This window comes from Chiloscyllium plagiosum, unplaced genomic scaffold (genome assembly GCF_037043375.1).
Source record: "Chiloscyllium plagiosum isolate Xiang-an unplaced genomic scaffold, Cpla_swu_hap1 HiC_scaffold_8, whole genome shotgun sequence".
Taxonomy (NCBI): domain Eukaryota; kingdom Metazoa; phylum Chordata; class Chondrichthyes; order Orectolobiformes; family Hemiscylliidae; genus Chiloscyllium; species Chiloscyllium plagiosum.
Window position 1 is genome coordinate 96,513,294 of NW_028270146.1, and position 16,266 is coordinate 96,529,559.

Here is a 16,266-nt window from a genome sequence, read left to right on the forward strand (position 1 = left end):
AAATATAAAATTGGGGAAATTAATACCTGAAAGCTTGAAGACTAGTGTAGGAGAAGTGGTTCCAGTTTGTGGGGCATTGGTATCAATACTAGGGAAGGTGGAGACTGCACTGATGGGATAGTCTGGAAGAACACAGCAAGCCAGGCAGCATCAAGACGTGGAAAAGTCAACGTTTCAGTATAACCCTCCTTCACGACACTGGGTGGGTGTAGGGTGAGCTGCAGATAAAAGAGGTGGCGGGGGCAGGGTGGTGAATGGGGATAGGTTAAGACAGGCAGAGGGTACCACCTGGTTGGTCAGTGGGAGGAATAAATCCGGTTGGTGGCAGGGAGGAGTGGAAAGGAGGGGGAGGGGGTTGGGAAGGGAGTTGGGGGATGGGAAGAGAGGTTATTTGATTGGAGAACTCAATGTTCAGTCTTCTGAGCTGTAGGGTGCCCAGGTGGGAGAGGAGGTGTTGTCCCTCCAATTTGCAGTGTGCTTCATTGCGGCAATGGAGGAGGCCAAGGATAGTCATGTCGGAAAGGGAGTGGGAAAAGGAATTTAAATGGGCGGTGACTGGGAGGTCTGGTTGGCCCCTGCAGAACCAGTTGCGATGCTCGGCAAACCATTCCCAAAGGTTATGTTCGGTCTCCCCAACGTAGAGAAGACCACATTGGGAGCACCTGATGCAGTAAACTAGGTTGGAAGAGAGGCAGGTGAATCTCTGTCTCACCTGGAAGGACTGCTTGGGGCCTTGGATGGAGGTGGGGGTGTGGTCAGTGGGGAATGTGGCACAAACCAAGGACTGTCAAAAGGAATGGTCCTTGAAGAAGGCACAGAGAGGTGGAATGGGGACGATACTCTTGGTGATGGGGTCTAGTTGGAGTTGGCAGAAGTGTTTAAAGATGGTGCGTTGCATGTAAAGACTGTTGGGATGATAGGTAAGGGGGACTGGTGGGGTGGTGAGGGAGACTCTGATTTTATTGCACGGGCGGGGTTTAGAGCATTGTGTGGATGACAGAGGGAGGAAAGCATGTTGTTTGAAATAGGTGGACACCTGGTATGCTCGCAAGTGGAATGTCTCCTGTCCGAACAGATGCGGTAGAGGCGCAGGACTTGGGAGAACGGGATGGAGTTCTTGCAGAATGCTGGGTGGGAGGAGTCCACCAGCACTAAAAACATCTTCCCCTCTCCTCTCTGCCTTCCACAAGGACCGTTCCCTTCAACAGTCCTTAGTTTCCTGAACCCCCTGGTACCTTCCCCTGCAATCGGAAAAGATGTAAAACCTGCCAGTACACCACTTCCCTTACCCCCATCCAGGGCTCCCAATGTGGTCTTCTCTACATCGGGGAGACCGAGTGTAAACTTAGGGAATGGCTTGCTGAGCATCGCCCATTTTAATTCCCCTTCCCACTCCCTTTCCGACATGACCATCCTTGGTCTCCTCCATTGCCGTAGTTAAGCACATTGCAAATTGGAGGAACAACACCTCATCTTCCACCTGGGCAACCTACAGCCTGGAGAACTCAACACTTAGTTCTTCAATTCTAAGTCCCATCCCCTGACTCCCTCCCAAGCAGTCCCGTTCCACTCCTCCCTGCCTGAGGATTCATTCCTCCCATTGACCAACCAGATTGTACCCTCTGCCTATCTTCACCTATCCTCAGTTTACCACCCTACCCCCACCACCCTTTTATCTGCAGCTCCCCCTACACCCACCCCCCAGTCCTGAAGAAGGGTTACACCCAAAATGTCGACTTCTCCACCACCTGATGCTGCCTGGCTTGCTGTGTTCTTCCAGCTTCCTGTCTGTCAATTTTGGATTCCAGCATCTGCAGTTTTTTTGTCTCTAATGGGATAGTCTAGCATCTGAACCATGCTGGGAATAGTGTTCCAGCAAACCACAAAATTAGGGAGGTAAAGAGGCCTTTAAACTAGTTGATGGGGTGAGGAATTATGTTGTTTGATCTGTTACAAATCATGAAGTAGAGACAAATCAGGAGACCAAAACAGTAACATGGAAAATGAGGTCAGAAAATGAAGAGACAAAGGGAATAAGGCTAAGGATACATCTACAGTCAAGGCTAGATGCTATAAAGATAACAAAAAAAGGCAAAAGTAAAAGCTCCATATCTGAATGTACATAGCATTCATAACAAAATGAACATATAAACATGATCTGATAACAATTTTAAGAGACATTGCTGCATGAGACATGGATGGGGTCCTGAATATTGAGGGATATATAATATTCAAAATAAAGAGGACGCTTTTAAAGGTGAAGGGGTAACACCATCAATCAGCGGTATCATTGGTGCAATAGCTAAAGATGTCTTTGGTTCAGGGTATTCGGGCTGTAACATTGGGAGATAAGGAATAGCATGGGGAAAAAAAGTCACTATTGAGAATGGTCTGCAGAGCCCCTAACAGTTAGGCACAATGTAGGATGAAACATACAAGAAGAAACATTGGTGCTAGTGATAAGGGTAATCATGCAAAATTTAAATCGATATATAAACCCGAAAAATCAGATTGGTAATGCTATCTTGGAAGAGGAGTTCACAAAATGCTCTAGTATATTAGAGCAGCACATTCTGGAACCAACCAGAGAGCAGGTTACTCTAAACTATACATTATTTAATGTGTAAGGATTAATTCATGACATCAGAGATAAGGCAGCTCTAGGTAGCATATCATGCTTGAATTTTACAGTCGTACAACATGGAAACAGACCCTTCGTTCCAACTAGTCCATGCTGACCATGTTCCCAAACTAAACTAGTCCCACTTGCCAGCATTGGGCTTAGATCCCTCCAAACCTTTCTTATTCATGTACTTTTAATGTCCTAATTGTACCTGCATCCACCACTTCCTCTGGCCGTTCATTTAGCACACTCTTTGTATAAAAACGTTGCCCCTCATGTCCTTTTTAAATCTTTATCCTCTCCCCTTAAAAAATATGCTGCCTAATTTTGAACTCCCCCACTCTAGGCAAACGACCTTTGCCATTCACCTTATCTATGCCCTTCACCAGTTTGAAAGGGAGGATTGGGTTAAAGACTAATTTATAAATTTAAGCAATTGGGCAGGATAGCTGAGCTAGCTATAATGAACAGGGATACCAGGCTAGGGGATAGATCAATTGCTAAGCAATGGCAGACATTTAAGGATATACATATATCCCTGCTATAAAGAAAAATTCCAAAGGGAGGATCCATTATTCTTTATTAACTAAAGAGACTAAGGAAAACATCAAACTTAAGGAAAAAGCATATTATTGTGCAACAATGATAGTCAGGTCAGTTGACTGGACAGATTATAAAGGACAGTAGAGAATGATTAAAAGGTTAAACAGAGAAATAAATTGGAGTAACAAGACGGAGCTAGCTAGAAAGGTAAAAATGGATAGCTCTTGTGGTTATAAGTAAGGGTACCTTAATTTCCACATGGAATTTGATAAGAAGCCACAGAAAAAAATGTTATTACACAAAGTCAGAGTTCTTAATGAGGGAGCAATACATTCACATGGAAAGAAGATTGCCTGGCTGGCAGAGAACAGAGAGTATTTATAAATGGGTCATTTTTTGACTGGCAGGAAGTTATGCATGGAGTCCAGTAGGAATCTGTGCTGGGGTTTCAGCATTTTTGCAACTTATACCATAGACTTAGAAGAGGGGAATTAAAGCATTGTAGCTAAACTTGCAGATACACAGGAATGTATGTTGTAAAATGGACATGAGCAGATTCCAGACCAATTGAGTGAACAGGCAAAATATCTGGCAGGCGGAGTATAACACTAAAAATTGCGTAGTTGTTCAGTTTGGCAGGAAGAAGTTATTTTTAAAAAGTATAATTTAAATGAAGGAGAACTGCAGAAGTCTGAAATGCAGAACGCATTAGATGTTCTAATCCATGAGTAACTAAAAGAAGTACTTAATTGTCCACTAATAGCTATTCATCCTCCCAAGCCAATTGTTATCCATTCCTTTGTCTGTCCATCTGTTCTTCTCTTTCTTTGGACTCTATCTCCATATTGAGTTCAACGACTTCAGACCTAGAACACTGTCCTCCAGTTTGATTATTCCTCTATCACAACCCCCCCAAAGTTTTGTTTTGCATGGGTTTGCTTTCAGGACAGCCATGTTATTTCCTGCAATCTCCACCTATTATTTACTCCTCACCGACTCCCCTCACTCTATCTTCTGCGTAAAATCCAACCTTTCTCTAGCTACCATCAGTTCTGAGGAAAGGTCACCAAAACCAAAATGTTAACTCTGATTTCTCTCCACAGATGCTCCAGAGCCTGCTGAGCCTCCCCAGCAATTTCTGTTTTTGCATAAGAATCTGAGGCTGTCAGGGGTAAGTGAGAATGAGGTACTGCAAATACAAACAGATCAACCATGATGTTACCGGAAATGCAGCACTCAGGACTCACCTGGAGTGTCAGCCAAGATTTGTGCTCACTTCTTGGAAGTGAAACTCGAACCATGACTTTCTGATCAGAGATTAGATTAGATCCCCTACAGGGTGGAAACAGGCCCTTTGGCCCAACCAGTCCATACCGACCCTCCAAAGAGTAACCCAGCCAGACCCATTTCCCTCTGACTAATGCACCTAACACTATGGGCAATTTAGCATGTCCAATTCACCTGACCTGCACATCTTTGGACTGTGGGAGGAAACCGGAGCACCCGGAGGAAACCCACGCAGACACGGGGAGAATGTGCAAACTCCACACAGACAGCTGCCTGAGGCTGGAATCAAACCCAAGACCTTGGTGCTGTGAGGCAGCAGTGTTAACCACTGAGCCACCGTGCCGCCGCAAGTGAGGCAAAAGTGCTCCCGACTGAGATATGACAAACACTGCTGACACAATTGAACATAGTGAGGTTTGCATCAGAACCATTTAAAAAAATTGAAATACAAGGATATGCATGTCACAGTCTATTCAGTCCATCATGCCCATGCCAGTGTAGAAAAAGCCATTGTTATGAGTCCAGAACAGACTACCAAATTTGTTGTTATAATGTTGGACAAAATCACCAAAGTCTGCTACAAATCTCGTTGGGGACAATAAGAACTAGGAGCAGCAGTTGGCAATTCAGCCCTTTGAGCCTGCTCTACCATTCAATGTGATCATGGCTGATCTCAGCTCAAATTTAATTCCACTATCCTGCCCACTCTCCATAATCCTTCAACCTGTCACTAATTAAAAATCAGTCTATCTCCTCCTTACATTTACTCAGTTTTCCTGGGGTAGTGAATTCTACAGATTCATGACCCCTTGACAGAAATAATTTCTCATTATCTCTATTTTCGATTTACTACCCCTTATCCTAAAACTATGACTTCTCGTTCTAGATTGCCCCATACAAGGAACCATGTACCATTGAGGAATCATTTCTACATCTACCTTGTCAATCCCCTTTAGCATCTTATGTGCCACAATCAGATCTCCTCTCATTCTTCTAAAACTCCACATAGCAGACCTAAACTGCTCAATTTCTCTTCATAAGACAAACATCTCACTTCTGTAAAGAATCTAGTGAACCACCTCTGAAATGCCTCCAATGCAACTATATTCCTCCTGAAGTAAGGGGACCAAAATATGTGCAATACTCCCAAGGGTGGTTTACAAATGCTTTGTAGAGTTGCTGCAACACTCCCCTACTTTTATAGACTATTCCTGTAGCAATAAATGTCAATTTTTCTTTTGCCTACCTTATTACATGTTCAATGTCTACACTCATTTTCTACAATTTATGTCCAAGGACTCTCAGATCCCTTTGCCCTGAGGTACTCTGAAGCTTCGCTCCATTTAGATAATATGTTGCCTTTCAATTCTTCTGACCAAAGTTGATAACTTGCACTTTTCCACATTAAACTGCATCTGCCAAATTCATTTAATCTATCTATATCCATTTGTAAATTTCTTCATTGCAACTTACTGTCCTACCAATTTTAGTGTTATCTGCAAACCTGACTATAACACCTTCTATCCCCATTTCCATGCCATTAATATAGATTATTAACAGTTGGGGTCTGAGGATTAGACTGTGTCACCCCACTAATTACAATTTGCCAACCAGAAAAAGACCTCTTTTTTTCTAACTCTCTTTCTGTTGGTTGGTCATTCCTCTATCCAAACTAATAAATAATTCAACCCAATGTGATCTTACGTTTTGTATTGACCTTTTGTATAGCCAATTTAATTCCACTTTCTAGCTCTTCGTCCTTAGCCTGTAGTCTACATGAACTCAAGTGCATACTGAAGTATTTCTTAAAATGTGAGAGGGGTTTTGCACCTCCATCATCCTCTTTAAGTGATGAGTTCTCAATCTTTGCCACCCACCAGTGAAAAAGATTACTGTTCAACTCCCTTCTAATCCCCTCCACCAATTATTTTGCAAATGGAAATAGCAAAATCCTGCCCACGCTCTCCAGACGCCCCGTACTTCTATTCACCCAAACTTAAATCTCTCTTCAGCCACGTCAACTTCAAAGAAAACATAGCCAGCTTTCCTCACTAAAGTTCTCCATTTCTAGCAATAGTCTTATAAATCTCTTGCAAGGATGCCTGCCTTGATTTTAACCCTACTGCGAATCCTCTTGCAAGGATGCCTGCCTTGAAGAAGTTTTCCTCCTCTCTCTACAAGAATCTCAGGGAGTCCCTCTCCCACTGCAACTCCCAGGTACCTATCACCTTCATCTCCTTCCCCACTGACCTATTGTACTCTATGCTACTCTCTCCGCACCCCCACCCTCCTCTAGCTTATCTCTCCACGCTTCAGGTTCTCTGCCTTTATTCCTGATGAAGGGCTTTTGCCCGAAACGTCGATTTTGCCTGTCCTCGGATGCTGCCTGAATTGCTGTGCTCTTCCAGCACCACTGATCCAGAATCTGGTTTCCAGCATCTGCAGTCATTGTTTTTACCTCGTTGATTTTAACCCTACTGCGAATCCTCTTGCAAGGATGCCTGCCTTGAAGAAGTTTTCCTCCTCTCTCTACAAGAATCTCAGGGAGTCCCTCTCCCACTGCAACTCCCAGGTACCTATCACCTTCATCTCCTTCCCCACTGACCTATTGTACTCTATGCTACTCTCTCCCCACCCCCACCCTCCTCTAGCTTATCTCTCCATGCTTCAGGTTCTCTGCCTTTATTCCTGATGAAGGGCTTTTGCCCGAAACGTCGATTTTGCCTGTCCTCGGATGCTGCCTGAATTGCTGTGCTCTTCCAGCACCACTGATCCAGAATCTGGTTTCCAGCATCTGCAGTCATTGTTTTTACCTCGTTGATTTTAACCCTACTGCGAATCCTCTTGCAAGGATGCCTGCCTTGAAGAAGTTTTCCTCCTCTCTCTACAAGAATCTCAGGGAGTCCCTCTCCCACTGCAACTCCCAGGTACCTATCACCTTCATCTCCTTCCCCACTGACCTATTGTACTCTATGCTACTCTCTCCCCACCCCCACCCTCCTCTAGCTTATCTCTCCATGCTTCAGGTTCTCTGCCTTTATTCCTGATGAAGGGCTTTTGCCCGAAACGTCGATTTTGCCTGTCCTCGGATGCTGCCTGAATTGCTGTGCTCTTCCAACACCACTGATCCAGAATCTGGTTTCCAGCATCTGCAGTCATTGTTTTTACCTTATAAATCTCTCAGTCAAGACCACAGGGGAAAAAAAAAGACCACAAGCAATCTAGAGAGAATGCAGTCAACAACAGGAGCAATAGCGTGATACTATACACAGGAGCAGTTGCATGCTATTTCTTACCTGAGTGATATCCCTGGAGGCAGCTGCTGCACTCATGTGCAAACTAGGCTGTCTCACTGAACTACTGCAGTCTAAAGCACGGGCAAATGTACCTACAGACCTGGAAAGGACCAGAAATATTACACATAGCTTTTTGTTTTGTTTTGTTTGAACAATGCAGTCCCAAGAAAATAATAGCTTTTTTTCAATTTAAATTGACATTGGTCATACTGACAGGGAGCAGTGCGCAACTCCAGTTCCAAACTTATGTGGTCAATTGTTAACTGCGCTCGCAGTGGCACAGTGAGCCATTCAGATGTTACCAAACAGCTCGCAGTAGCAGCATCTTCACTACTGTAGTGGTTCATGAGGACAGCCCAACTTCAGATTCTTGATGGCATACAGCGATGGACAACCCTTGTTGGACCTTACCCTCCAATTAAATACTCAGGTAAACAGAGACTAATTACAGCACTGGTTGAGGTAACTCATGAACCAAACAAAGATATTCCTGGTCTGTATCCTGAGGCATGCAGAAGTCTTTCAAATCTAAATCTATCCGTCTCCTTGCCAGAAGTTATAAATGGCACCAAAACCCCAAGGACACTATTTAGCAGACACAGTGATTTCACTGCATGGCACACTGTCATCAAGTGAGACTCAATAGTACTGAATGACACGGAGCAATCAGACATCAAATGGTGATAATATGGCTGAGCCTTAAATCACTTATCAGGCAATCAGACTCTTCTTTATATTGCACCACCTTTACAAACAGGCTTGGCAGTTCCCTGCACATTGTTTTGGTAATGTTGTCAGGACTTACCGAGCAACTACTAAGAACTGGTCAATCTGTTTGTCTGTCAATGGGGTGTCACCATCCCAGATTTTGGCTTCCATTTTGGACTGATCTCTTCCATCCTCCTCTCCTGTAATAAAAGAAATACTACTCATCCAGCCATAAAGTGATGGTAGAAAAGTGACATCAGCTTAAATCAACTGACCTGTAAAGATTTGAGTGTCTCTAGAACAGTATGTTTACAATAGCAATAGGCAGGGATAGGTATATACATCACAGGGAAAGAGGTATAACTGGGGAGAGGCAATTATAATGCAATTAGGCAAGATTTAGGATGCATAGGATGGGGGGGGAAACTGCAGGGGAATGTGGAGCTTACTCAAGGAACAGCTACTGCGGGTCCTTGATAAGCATATACCTATCAGGCAGAGAGGTAGTTGTCAAGAGAGGGAGCAAGGTTTACTAAAGTTGAAGTCCTTGTCAAGAGGAAGAACAATGAGGCGTGAAGGCTCAGTTAGGGGACTTGAGAGTTATAAGTTAGCCAGAAAAGATCTAGAGAGAGGGCTAAGAAGAGCCAGGAGGGGACATGAGAAGTTTTTGGCAGATAGGGTCAAAGAAAACCCTAAGGCTTTCCATAGGTATATCAGGAATAAAGGAATGACTAGAGCCAATCAAAGATAGTAGTGTAAAGTTGTGTGTGGAATTTGAGGACATAGGGGAAGCATTTAATGAATACTTTTTGTCAGTATTCACACTGGAAAAAGGCAATGTTAGTGAGAATACAGAGATACAGGCTACAAGATTAGATAGATTGAGGTTAACAAAGAGGAGGTTTTAGCAATTTTGGAAGATCTGAAAATAGATAAGACCCCTGGGCCGGATGGGATTTATCCTTGGACTCTCTGGGAAGCAAGGGAGGAGATTGCAGAGCTTTTGGTTTCGATCTTTATGTCATCATTGTTGACAGGAGTAGTGCCAGAAGACTGGAGAATAGCAAATGTTGTTCCCTTGTTTAAGGAGGGGAGTCAGGACAATCTTGGTAATTATAGGCCAGTGAGCCTTACTTCAGTTGTAGGTGAGGTGTTGCAAAACGTTACAAGAGAAAGGATTTATAATCATCTCAAAAGGAATAAGTTGATTAGAGATATTCAACATGGTTTTGTGAAGAGTAGGTCGTGCCTCACTAACCTTATTGAGTTCTTCGAGAAGGTGACAAAACAGGTAGATGAGTGTAAAGTAGTTGATGTGGTGTGTATGGACTTCAGTACGGTAGTCTTCCACATGGTAGACTATTGCACAAAATACAGAGTTTCAGGATTGAAGGTGATTTAGTGGTTTAGATCAGAAATTGGCTCGCTGAAAGAAGACAGAGGGTGGTGGGTGATGGGAAATGTTCATCCCAGAGCTCAGTTACCAGTGGTATGCCGCAAAGATCTGTTTTGGGGCCACTGCTGTTACATTTTTATAAGTGATCTGGATGTGGGTGTAGAAGGATGGGTTAGCAAATTTGTGGATGACACTAAGGTAGGCAGAGTTGTGGATAGTGCTGAAGGATGTTGTGGGTTACAGAAGGATATAGGTAAGATGCAGAGCTGGGCTGAGAAGTGGCAAATAGAGTTTAATGCCGAAAAGTGTGAGGTAGTTCACTCCGGAAGAAGTAACAGGAATAAAAAAAGAGTACTGGGCTAATGGTAAAATTCTTGGCAGTGTAGAGAAAAAGGTTGAGAGGTGACTTAATTGAGACATGTAAGATAATCAGAGGTTTAGATAGGGTGGACAGTGAGAGCATTTTTCCTAGGATGATAAAGGCTAACACAAGGGGACATAGCTTTAAATTGAGGGGTGATAGATTTAGAATAGATATTAGGGGTAGCTTATTCACTCAGAGTAGTAGCGGCATGGAATGGCCTGCTTGCAACAGTAGTAGACTCATCGATGTTAGGGGCATTTAAATGGGTACTGGACATACAAATGGATAATAATGGAATGGTGTAGGTTAGATGGGCATCAGATTATTTTCACAGGTCGGCACTACATCGAGGGCCAAAGGGCCTGCATTGCGCTGTTAATGTTCTATGTTCTAGTAGTGAAGAGCATTAATATACATATTCCAAAATAGCTATTTAATGAAGGAGAAGGAATACTACATCATAATTAAGGGACCATTTGCTGTCCACCTCCCTTTTGACCTTCATTAGGTCAAACTCATCACTGGGCCTCCATTCCAGACTGTGATAATCACGGAGGCATGGGAGGTAAGGGATTGCCATACTATGTAATAAGTCATCTCCATTCCACAGAGGGAATACCATAACTATACTCTCTGTCTAAGTATAGATAATGTATTACATATCACAGTGCCATATAGGAGGGATGATCATGAAATAAAGACACATACTACTGAAGTGAATGACCCAGAATAGGAAGTTAGTCAAAGACCAAATAGATATATGTAATACTGTTCTTAGGGTGAGACCACTGTTTTTAATAATTCAATGATCTAGACTTGAAGCAACAATATCTGGATGTGGAGAAAACCCAAAGGAATTCAATTTTGTTTGGATTTCTCCAATTTTCGAGTCCTTAGTTGGATAGAAACCCCTTTTCCATGCATTCTGTGAAAAGGACTAAAAGTGTCTTAAGAGCAACTTAAGTTTGTAGATGAGGCTGATGATACTTACAGTACTTCAATGAAATTTTACAATTAGGTAGAATAAACGAGAGAAAAGTGAAAATGCTAAACCTTTAAAAGAAATAAAGGATCGAAAAAAATCTGCTGTGATTTTGATTTACAGCATCTGCAGTTCTTTGCAATGTTTTGTTTAGAAAAATTTAGGAATTTGGCTACTTTAAAATTGGAATCACAGATCAAAAATAACTCTTAAAAGAAATTCTCATCCAAGTAATATTAGCCTTTGGTTTAGATGAGATTTTGGTTTGTGCTGAAAATACATTTTAGATATGATGTTACGTTCATAATATCAGGAATCATCTCCAAAATCCTTCAGAGAGAAAAGGATTAAAATTACAACAGGAATTTTAACCAAAGCAGAAAAAAAAGAACTTGCAGTTATAGAGCACTTTTCATAATCTCAGAATGTCCTAAAGCACTTCACAGATAATGAAGCACTTTTGAAGTGAAGTAAAGAAAGGACAATGAGTTATCCATCACTACCCAAATAACATTTGTGTCACACAAGTGCTAGGCAATAACCATCTCCAACAAGACAGAATTCAATCACTGACATTCAATGTTATTTCAAGACCAAATCTCAAACTGTTAACACCCTGGGGGTTAGCATTGACCAGAAAATGAACTGAACCAATTGTATAAATACTATGGCTACAAAAGCAGGTGACAGACTAGAAATTCTGTTCATCTGTAACTCATCTCCTGACTCTCCAAAGCCTGTCCACCATAAGGCACAAATCAGAAGTGTGATGAAATACTCTCCTTTTAGCTAGATTAGTGCAACTCTGACAATGTTCAAGAAGATTGATACCATTCCAGACAAAGCCAACCACTTAATTAGCACTCCAATCTTCAACCGCCACCTTCAATAATCACTTCCACCACCACCAATATGCAGTGGCATGCGTGTGTACCAGCTACAATATGCATTGCGGAAAGTCACGAAGACTCCTTCAACAGCATCTTCCAAACCTGTATCGTCTAAAACCTGAAGGTCAAGGTCAGCAGATGCATGGGAACTTCACCACCTATTACTTCCACTCCCAGCCACGTATCATCCTGACTTGGAACTCCATCACCAATCCTTCACCATCGATGGGTCAAAATCCCATTGCAATGTGAGAATACCCGCTTGACATGGACTGCAGCAATTCAGGAAGGTGGCTCACTTTCTCAAGGGTAATTGGGGATGGGCATAGCCAGCATAACCCACACCAATGAACAAAGAAAATAAAACTTCCGACTACCATTCATTACATAATGTTATAAGTGCCTCATTCATGCAAGTTCACTAAGGGTTGTTGCAAAGAAAGCTCACAGCTGGATAACTGTGACTGTTTTGATTTGCTCTTAAGTGGTCAGTGTCTTTGATGATGCTGAACCAAACAGGAATCTAATAGTAACCTGAAATTCATAATGGGGAGTAAGTCTGCGTGTGTAGTTCTTTTAAAGAATTCAGTATCCTTCACTTGTTGTGAGCTCTCGATGTTCATGTGCCAACCCCACTGGCCATTTACCTTCTTTCAGTAGGTCTGTAATGTCTGCCTGGTACTGGGGCCCAACACGGATTTCTCCCTTATCTGCCAAAAGGGTCTTCAGCTGTGGATCATAGACGAGTGAATAAAAAAAAGTGTCCTGAAGGGAAAGGGTAAAACAGGAAGACAAGTCAACATAAAATCATACCAAACAACTCTGCTTGTCCTGAAACTGAAATGCCAAATGAATTTGAATGAGCAGGGACACCAATGTCGGGTCACTTGAACTTTTTTAAAAACAGCTGGTTATATTCCTTGCTAGCCTAATGAAGGATGAATATTGTGGCATGACATATTTTCTACTTCATGCTCTCAGGCAGCTACAGCCTGGTTTGGAAATAGAGTAAAGCTCCTTCTGCACTGACCCAGGACAGGTACATTATGAATTTATTATCAAGTAACACATTCTCTACAATGATTGTACACATCTGGAGGTTATGTGATTAATCTAGGTTAGATCCAAAATAATGTTGCCTCTATACAGGGCTTCCTCAATCTTTTAGCCTTTGAGTTCCCCTCCCATGCTGTAAAAATTCCATTGACCCATGTAACGCAAAACATGTATCACTTTTTAGAAAAATTAGTTACATGATAAATCAATGTTCAACTATACGTTTTTACATTCTTAATTTGATGAGAAGATTGGTGACTGAGAGAGGCTGGAAACTGGTAGCAGCAAGTGTATCACGAGCATTTGGGTCCTGCTGAAGAGTGAAGGAGGACTTACAAAAGTCTTCCATGGTACAGATGTTTTTAATCAAACTGTTCTGACCTGTCATGGCACATGTCTGGGGTGGGTCAGGACTGGAATTCAGACCCGATGGCCCATAGGTAAAGACACTACCACTGCAGCACACAAGACTCTCAATGCAAACACAGTGTGGTAACATTAGCGACCTCTGCTGGAAATAGGAGTCGAGTGCACCTGGTATTCTCAGGCGGCCTCATATCCAAGTACAGTACTGATCAGGCCCAAGTCTGTATAACTTCAGAAGATTACATGAGACCAGGTATTTGCAAACTAGTATGGCCAGCTTTTATTTCATCTAAAATGCATATGTATATCAAATAAATATCCTCTTTACACAGCTTAAGTTTTGTTTTGTTAGATTATAAAGTATTGCTAATTACGTGTTGATCATCTTAAAGTGATATGCAATTCTGGAAACAATATTGAGCTAATGCCCTAGTGTTAGGATAGTCAACAAGTTCTTGCAGGAGTTTGAAAGAATCCCACAATAATGATGTGCAGGTCAGGTGAATTGGCCATGCTAAATTGCCCATAGTGTTAGGTGCATTAGTCAGAGCAAAATGGGTCTGGGTGGGTTACTCTTCGGAGGGTTGGGGTGGACTGGTTGGGCCGAAGGACCTGTTTCCACACTGTAAGAAATCTAATCTAATCTTAAATCATAACTGTGCTACTTAGAATTCCATTTTGAAGGAGCAATACTTCCTTTAATATACAAAGTCAGTAAGTCAGTTAGGAAACATGAATTGGGAGCAATTGTTCCATGGTAAAGGCACTATAGACATGTGGAGACTGTTTAAGGAACAGTTGTTGCAACTGATGAATAAATATGTCCCTCTGAGACAGGCAAGAAGTGGTAAGATAAAGGAACCTTGGATGACGAGAGCGGTGGAACTTCTTGTCAAAAGGAAAAAGGTAGCTTACGTAAGGTGGTGAAAGCTAGGGTCAAGCTCAGCTCTACAGGATTACAGGCAGGCAAGGAAGGAGTTTAAAAATGGTCTGAGGAGAGCCAGGAGGGGGCACGAGAAAGGCTTGGCAGAACGGATTAGGGAGAACACAAAGGCATTTTACACTTATGTGAGGAATAAGAGAATGGTCAAAGAAAGAGTAGGCCCGATCAGGGATAGCATGGGGAATTTGTGTGTGGAGTCTGAGGAGGTAGGGGAAGCCCTAAATGAGTTTTTTGCTTCTGTCTTTACGAAAGAAACGAACTTTGTAGTGAATGAAACCTTTGAAGAGCAGGTGTGCATGCTGAAATGGATAGAGATAGAGGAAGCGGATGTGCTGAAAATTTTGTCAAACATTAAGATTGACAAGTCGCCAGGGCCAGACCAGATTTGTCCTCGGCTGCTTTGGGAAATGAGAAATGCAATTGCTTCGCCACTTGCGAAGATCTTTTCATCCTCGCTCACCACGGAGCCGTACCTGAGGACTGGAGAGAGGCAAATGTAATTCCTCTCTTCAAGAAAGGAAATAGGGAAATCCCCGGCAATTACAGACCAGTAAGCCTCACGTCTGTCGTCTGCAAGGTGTTAGAAAGGATTCCGAGGGATAGGATTTATGACCATCTGGAAGAGCATGGCTTGATTAAATGCAGTCAACACGGCTTTGAGAGGGGCAGGTCATGCCTCACAAACCTTATCGAGTTCTTTGAGAATGTGACTAGAAAAGTTGATGAGGGTCGAGCTGTGGATGTGGTGTATATGGACTTTAGCAAGGCATTTGATAAGGTTCCCCATGGTGGGCTCATTCAGAAGGTCAGGAGGAATGGGATTCAGGGGAACATAGCTGTCTGGATAAAGAATTGGCTGGCTAACAGAAGACAGCGAGTGGTAGTAGAAGGAAAATATTCCGCCTGGAAGTCTGTGGTGAGTGGTGTACCACAGGGCTCTGTCCTTGGGCCTCTATTGTTTGTAATTTTTATTAATGACTTGGATAAGGGGATTGAAGGATGGGTCAGCAAGTTTGCAGATGACACAAAGGTTGGAGGTGTCGTTGACCGTATAGAGGGCTGCTGTAGGCTGCAGCGGGACATTGACAGGATGCAGAGATGGGCTGAGAGGTGGCAGATGGAGTTCAACCCGAATAAATGCGAGGTGATGCATTTTGGAAGGTCGAATTTGAAAGCTGAGTACAGGATTAAGGATAGGATTCTTGGTAGTGCGGAGGAACAGAGGGATCTTGGGGTGCAGGGCCATAGATCCCTTAAAATGGCCACCCAAGTGGACAGGGTTGATAAGAAAGCATATGGTGTTTTGGCTTTTATTAACAGGGTATTGAGTTTAAGAGTCGTGAGATCTTGTTGCAGCTCTATAAAACTTTGGTTAGACCGCACTTGGAATACTGCGTCCAGTTCTGGTCGCCCTATTATAAGAAAGATGTGGATGCTTTGGAGCGGGTTCAGAGGAGGTTTACCAGGATGCTGCCTGGACTGGAGGGCTTATCTTATAAGGAGAGGTTGACTGAGCTCGGACTTTTTTCATTGGAGAAAAGGAGGAGAAGAAGGGACCTAATTGAGGTATACAAGGTAATGAGATGCATAGATAGAGTCGATAGCCAGAGACTATTGCCCAGGGCAGAAATGACTAACACGAGGGGTCATAGTTTTAAGCTGGTTGGAGGAAAGTATAGAGGGGATGTCAGAGGCGGGTTCTTTACACAGAGAGTTGTGAGGGCATGGAATGCGTTGCCAGCAGCAGTTGTGGAGGCAGGGTCATTGGGGACATTTAAGAGACTCCTCGACATACATATGGTCACAGAAATT

At 42.9% G+C, this 16,266-nt stretch overlaps 1 protein-coding gene across 5 annotated transcripts in view; it reads right to left on the bottom strand.

Moving 5' to 3' along the window:
• The window catches only part of LOC122554015 (metastasis-associated protein MTA1-like), a 171,821-nt gene that overhangs the window by 104,866 nt on the left and 50,689 nt on the right, over nt 1–16,266 (bottom strand). For 4 of the 5 annotated variants that reach the window (XM_087990140.1, XM_087990136.1, XM_087990137.1 and 1 more), the window contains exons 6-8: nt 12,737–12,854; nt 8,555–8,657; nt 7,750–7,849 (exon numbers count right to left, since the gene is read on the bottom strand). In XM_087990140.1, coding sequence (XP_087846266.1) covers nt 7,750–7,849; nt 8,555–8,657; nt 12,737–12,854 — 321 coding nt within the window. The remainder of the gene's footprint in view (nt 1–7,749; nt 7,850–8,554; nt 8,658–12,736; nt 12,855–16,266) is intronic. The other variant, XM_087990138.1, reaches the window with a different exon arrangement.